Genomic DNA, 6,617 nt, shown 5'->3' on the forward strand with positions numbered 1-6,617 from the left:
TACTTAAGCATCGTCTTTTTCATGATTTCTTTTGTGTAATTCCCAGAACTAAAACATGTCTGGAAGAGAATAAAGCAGATTGGGGTGAAAATGTTTACAAAAAGAAAGAAACAAATAAATAATCCATAATAAGAAAAGAAAAATCCCTCAAAAACTCACCTTTTGCTGCTTTTTATTACCGCAAGCCTCTTCCTTGACTGTAGGTGGCGCTCGATTGCAGTTATGACGTTAGAGGAACATCTTTACCGTAGAAGAAGAGTCTGTTGTTACTGATGTGGGAGAAGAAACCGTTAGCTCTGTTTACAGAAGGTAAGTTTAGATTATTTTACACAAAAATGTGTATCTTTTGAATATTTAACATGTTTTATGTGTGTTTCATAGTGACGTCATAATAATGGCATTATTGATTCGATGTAGCTGGATAACTAGCGTGTGTAGCTGTTTACTTTGTTCAGCAGAGTTTATCACTAAGTGTGCTCTGATGAATACAGAGATAGAAATGGAAATAGTGAAGTCTGATTGTTGTTGTAAACCGCATCACAGATGTCAGGTAGGAGGAGGCTACTGCCCTGTGTGGGTCTGGGGCTGCTCGCTGTCCTCTGCTGGGTGTGGGTCTCCTTCGCCTCCCTCTCTGGAGAACAGCTTCATCTCGAAGTCCTGGACGTGGCGGACCGAGGAGCCTTTCAGCCGCAGAGCGCTTTGTCCGACATGGAGTTTGGCTCTGTGGCCTCATACAGAGGACCAGGGAACAGTGACCGCCGCAGTAACAAGGAGCTGCCCATTATCCTCTGGTGGAGTGGGGGACTTTTCCCACACTTCCCTGGTGACACTGAACGCATCGACTGCGCCACGTCCTCCTGCCTGGTGACAAGCAACCGCAAGGTACCAGATTTCAATTCAATTCAGTTTATTTCTGTTCTGCCATTTCACAACACATGTCATCTCAAGGCACTTTACTGTTCACCAGATCATACAGTCAAATTGATTCAAAGTTTTCTAAGCAAAACAAGTTGATTGCATCGACTCATTGACTCAAATGCAATCACTCACACTAAGCATGCTTGTAGCGACAGTGGAGAGGAAAATCTCCCTTTTAACAGGAATAAACCATCAGCAGAACCAGGCTCAGTGTGAGTGGCCATCTATCAGAGGCAGAGATTCAAAAAGCAGCTGTAAAAGGCACCCCGTCAAGGAAACACACAGCCAGGCAGACGAGCTCAGAGCCAGCTCCCATGTCAGAGGATGAAGAGAGCACATCCAGCCAGTCACGGTCAGAGAAACAGGACTACACTGAAAACAGGCCGATCTCCAACATCTATAAACAAGGGTGTTGATGGCAGCAGCACAGCTGATATTTCTCTCGAGGATGGAGTCACAGCCAAACAGGAACATTTCCTGAAGGGTTTGACTCAAATAGAAGAAAAGTGGTGTGTTTGCATCAGTATTACTGCTCTTTATCACATTTAGACACATAACAACCCAAACCTTAATGCATTTTATTTGTTTTAGAGATGAAGAATAAAATTTCATGATTGATGGACCTCTAGAATGTTGATTACAACTTTAAAGGCAAATTAACTTTTTAGTAAATGGAGTCAACCTGTGATTGATTTAATCACACTCTTTTTTTATTAATTCATAAGAGGTTAATCTTGGAGAACATTAGTGAACAAACAGCCATGAAGGCCAAGGAACACAACAGACAGGGTCAGGATTATGCTTTGAATAAGCACAGTTAGGGTATAAAACATAATTTCAAGCCCTACATTGTTTTTTTTAATGAGAGGCGATAAATCTGTTATCTGAAAATGCATGAAATGATCACAGCAGCAGATCTAAAGAGACATGGCACTGTTGATATGATAAGTATCCAGAACGAAGGAGACTGGTAATCAGGAAAAGGCAGTAAAAGATCATCCAGCTCATACCATCAATCTAAGTGTCATAACTTCATACAATCCTATTTTCCTTCGGATCAGGTGGAACAATCTGTCCACAAACTATTTTATTCAATGACTAAAACATTTTCAGAGGAGCAGCTGGAAGAGAGCTATTATTAAAGTAGCCATTGGCTCTTCTTAATTAATTTGCCACAATTCATGTTGACTGAATACTGCAACTATAAAGAAGACTGATCTCTAGTCAGATAAAACCAAGTTTTAACTGTTTTTGTTCAACAAGCAAATGCTATTTACTATTCCTACCGTAAAACATTGTGGTGGCAGTATCATGCATGAGGGATGTTTTTATTTAGCAGATCATAGTAGATGGACAGATGGGACAGAGCTAAATACAGTACCATATTGGAAGAAAAGGGTTTAGGTTCACCTTCATACAGGATTAAAAATCTTAAACACACAGATCAATTCAAAAATGAGTAGCTTAGACCAAAGGATTTAGTCTGTAAACCTGCAAGCAATGTTGAGAGATATCCAAATAGGTTATTGCAGTTAGAAAGCTTTGCAAAATTCTGACTTTCAGGGAAGCTAAATGGAATAAGATGACACATTTTAGACTTGTATTGGTGCAAATAATTCAAAATGATAAAGAATTGTAATTTCACTTGAGAAATGTGCATTTATTAGTGCGGCTCTGTGTTCTAAAATCTAAGTAAGATTCAATTCAGTTTGTGGTCTTAATGTGCTGAAAATATCAAAAGCCAAAGGTTACTGTTAAAGTGCACACATTAAAAACGCGCACTGTTCTCTTGGATTCTGAAAAGGTCCAGCTTTACAAGAGGACAGCATCCATCATCTTTTATGGGACAGACTTCAGGGCGTATGAGGCTCCACTCCCCCGCCTGCGCCACCAGACCTGGGCGCTTTTCCACGAGGAGTCACCGATGAACAACTACATCCTCTCTCACGGACCTGGGATCAGGCTGTTTAATTACACGGCCACATTTCGCAGGGAGTCAGACTATCCCCTGACTCTGCAGTGGCTGCCCTCCCTTGAATACCTGCTGGAGCCTGTCGCTGTGTCTCTGGAGGAGAAAAACCGCCTAAGGAGGGAGGGCTTGGCTCCTGTGCTTTATATGCAGTCTCACTGCGACGTGCCATCGGACAGAGACCGCTACGTCCAAGAACTCATGAAGTACATCCAGGTAGAGTCATTAAAGGGTGCCTTTCTTTCTGCTTTATATTCATATAATCAATAAGAACTGTTTAGTTAAATTGATATGAGAGGCTACCAGACTTGATGTTTTGCATTGACTTATTGTTCTCTACTGAGAGTGTTATTGGACAACATGTAGTTTACCAGAAATGGGTTTTCCAGAACAATCCCATTGGTCCTTATTGAATTTTCCATCCAGGAACAGAAAATATTTTCAGAATAAATCTGTGAGCAGTTTAAAGGTCAGCTCAGGCTTTTCAGTCAAAGGTTTCATTAACTTGAGTGGAAATTTACCAGAATCCCAGGTATATCTATGATAAAGCATCGTATAGAATGTTTAGAGGTCAAGTGCTAAAAAAATCTTGTGATTTTTACTCATCCTCTTCTGACATGAATAATCGTATCGTTAGTCGTTATCTTGATACATTTCTAGACATGATGGCAATTTTGAATTATCATCAAAATAATAAAATAGAAATAATAATGATAAAAGGCTTATAAAATGGGTTGATTGTGAATTTTAGTTTTAATATATTTGTTCTTTTATAATTTTATTCCATTGGGGTATTGGCAAATTCATGAGTAAATGTGGTTCCTATTGGATGTTTAGTGATATAAATCCCACTACTTTATGTAACTGGTGTCCTGAAGAAGCCTGTTTTATATTTGTGTATTTTTTTAAGAGTAGCATTAGCTATTGGGAGGCTAAGATTTCTGCGATGGGCAGTCTCAGTTAGGGATGTCCTGATCCGATATTATTAGAGGGTATCGGCCGGATTTTTACTCAAACTCTCGTATCGGATTAAATTAGCCTGCATCTAAATTTCCGATTTTTTTTTTTTTTAAAGCTGATAGAGACTCTTTGGTTTGAGGTTTTTATAACTCATTGTTAAATGTAACATTGATCATTTGTACCTCTTGTTGTTGACTATTGTTCACTGCTATAGAAATACCACATGATCAGGTTTAACTAACATTCTACAGTCAAAAATGAGCAATAATAGCCTGAATGATTCGTGCTAACATCGTATCGGAAATGGAAAAAGTGCTTGTAAGGGTGGTTAAGTTTCCCCAACTTTAACCTATAAAAAATGAAACAAAGACATTGTAAGATTTTTCCTGAAATGCTTTGCAAAGGGGAGTCCAGAGTTGAAAAATCAATCTCTGCATCTCCGCTTGGCTCAACACTTGCCAGGCTTTTTATTGAGCAGTCAACACATTCCAACAGCATGCGTTAGTTTCGATTACGCAGTCTCTTAGACATAGCATGAACTTTTAAGATAGGGAACTTGCCTGGTTTTAGTATACGCTTTACACAAAGTGTCGGGGTTATGACTTTTCACTTCTCTGCTTCTCAAATGAAAAACAGGGAAGCATTCTTGCAAAACATTTGACCGTCTTATGGCCTTCATACACTATTTCCAATAATGAGAGCAACATATAGAACATATAAATGATTAAAAGCAATATAAAACATATAAATGAATAAAATGATAAAAACAACAAAAATCATAATAACTCTAAAAGTGGTATTAGGACACCCCCAACAGCTATGCTGTATAATTACCAAAGAACAACTTCAAAGAATTAATGAAGAGTGTTTTTATCGTTATCAGGATTTTACCACAAAATATGATGCGATTTTTAAAGCCATATCGCCTAGCCTTAATGAGCTTTAGATGCAGAGTTCCTCTGCAGACTGGAAATTTCTAGAATTATGTGTTTATTCGGCTCTAGATCGGTCTAAACAAATAAAAACACAGACTAGAGTTGAAAAATATTAGTTTTTGAACTTTGTCTCCATTCTCTAAAACCCATCCATTGATCCATCGCTGAGAACTTTACAGATTACTGGCATAAATAGTTAAAATAAGAGATACAAACAACTCAATTTGAGTGTGGAAAAGAAGAAAGCGTTAAAATGATAAAATAAAATTGTCATTCTCTTGGTTATTAGGTGGATTCTTATGGGAAATGCCTGAACAACAGACCCCTCCCAGAACACCTGGAGGACACAGCCACTGCTACCGGCGAGGAGCCGGGATTCATGAACTTCGTGGCTCGCTACAAGTTCCACCTGGCACTGGAGAATGGCGTGTGTCCAGATTACATGACAGAGAAGCTCTGGCGGCCCCTCCATCAGGGCTGCGTGCCTGTCTATCGAGGCTCCCCGGTGGTGGCTGACTGGATGCCCAACGACCACTCAGTCATAATTATAGATAACTTTCCCTCACCCAAAGCCCTCGCAGACTTTCTCAAGCATCTGGATGAGAACGATGATGAATATGTTAAATATTTAGAGTTCAAGGACCCCAGAAGGATTACCAATGCTCGCCTGCTGGAGGGCTTGGAGACGCGTGAATGGGGAGTTAACGACATGAGCAAGCCTAACTACCTAAATGGATTTGAATGTTATGTTTGTGAGCAGGAGAATGCCCGATTGGCTGCAGAAAGAGCCTACAGGAAAGCTCAGAAGAGGAACCAAGCACCTCAGCCTAAAATGGCCAGTAACTCCCACATGGGCTGCCCACTGCCCAGCCCGGGGTACGGAGACGTCAAAGACTTGCCTCCAGACGACGGGTGAGTTGGAGCCAATTTATTCATCCTGCCAGGTGTGAACGCCACCTTCTCTCTCAACCCTAATGTAAATAGGAATGTCCTGAGGGGAGAAAAATCTCTTCGTTTTATTGTCTAATTAAAGTAGCCTTTTGAAAAGAGTCTAATCTGTTTGCCTATCTGTCTGCAGATGGTTGCAAATATGGCCTCAGGATTACTGGCAGAGCCTCGATCAGGCTGAGGGGCTGGAGTCCCTGATAAGACACAACGAGTCGGACCCCTCTCTGCTGTGGAAGCACATCCAGAACATTGCTGTGAGCAGAGCCAGAGGAAAACACTGACACAGGCTCTAAAGCAAACAGAGCATGGAGCCCGTCCAGGGCTACAGGGCGGCCCCTGTTATGCGTCCCCTCTGTTTAAACCAGGGTTCAAATCACAGTTTCACACCGAGCCTCAACAGCTTCCCTTGTGTGGATTATAGTGTCTTCAAAAATCTTCAAACCTCTTAAGCTTGTTCAAACTACAACCAAATCCCTTTATTTATTCGATCAGGATTTCATGTGATAGAGCAGCAAAAAAAAGTGACATGGTTGAAAAGATATTTATAACACTGCAAAAAATTAAAATCTTAATAAGTTATTTTTTCTTAAAATAAGTGCATTTTATCTTGAATTGAGGAGGTAAGTGAGACATTTTGCCAATGGAACAAGACAATTTACATTTAAAATAAGAAAAATAATTGCAGTCTCTTATTTCAAGTGCATATTTTCTAATTATCTTATTTTAAGAGTAAACATACTAATTCCATTGGCAGATCATCTTATTTACCAACTGAAATTAAGGGTAAATAACGGTACACTTAAATTAAGAAACTTTTACCGTACTTATTTCTAGATTGTTTTTGCAGTGAAATACATGTCTGAGAAAGTGTTACAGCATCGATGCAT

General features: G+C 39.8%; 1 protein-coding gene across 1 annotated transcript; it reads left to right on the top strand.

The window, feature by feature from the left end:
- Positions 1-241: 241 nt before the first annotated feature.
- Positions 242-6,358, top strand: fut11 (fucosyltransferase 11 (alpha (1,3) fucosyltransferase)). The gene is made up of 5 exons (XM_015381537.1): positions 242-309; positions 544-882; positions 2,723-3,103; positions 5,072-5,694; positions 5,861-6,358. The coding sequence occupies exons 2-5, from the start codon at positions 544-546 to the stop codon at positions 6,009-6,011; spliced, it is 1,494 nt and encodes a 497-aa protein (XP_015237023.1). The 5' UTR covers positions 242-309; the 3' UTR covers positions 6,012-6,358.
- The last annotated feature ends 259 nt before the right edge of the window (positions 6,359-6,617 follow it).

The sequence above is a fragment of the Cyprinodon variegatus genome, unplaced genomic scaffold, assembly GCF_000732505.1.
Source record: "Cyprinodon variegatus isolate N-32 unplaced genomic scaffold, C_variegatus-1.0 Scaffold236, whole genome shotgun sequence".
NCBI lineage: Eukaryota > Metazoa > Chordata > Actinopteri > Cyprinodontiformes > Cyprinodontidae > Cyprinodon > Cyprinodon variegatus.

Bases quoted from the DNA above. Each gene is read 5' to 3' on its own strand.
- fut11 (XM_015381537.1), top strand. From the start codon at position 544: ATGTCAGGTAGGAGGAGGCTACTGCCCTGTGTGGGTCTGGGGCTGCTC. The intron at 883-2,722 runs GTACCAGATTTC...GATTCTGAAAAG, and splicing joins TGGTGACAAGCAACCGCAAG to GTCCAGCTTTACAAGAGGAC. The intron at 5,695-5,860 runs GTGAGTTGGAGC...ATCTGTCTGCAG, and splicing joins GACTTGCCTCCAGACGACGG to ATGGTTGCAAATATGGCCTC.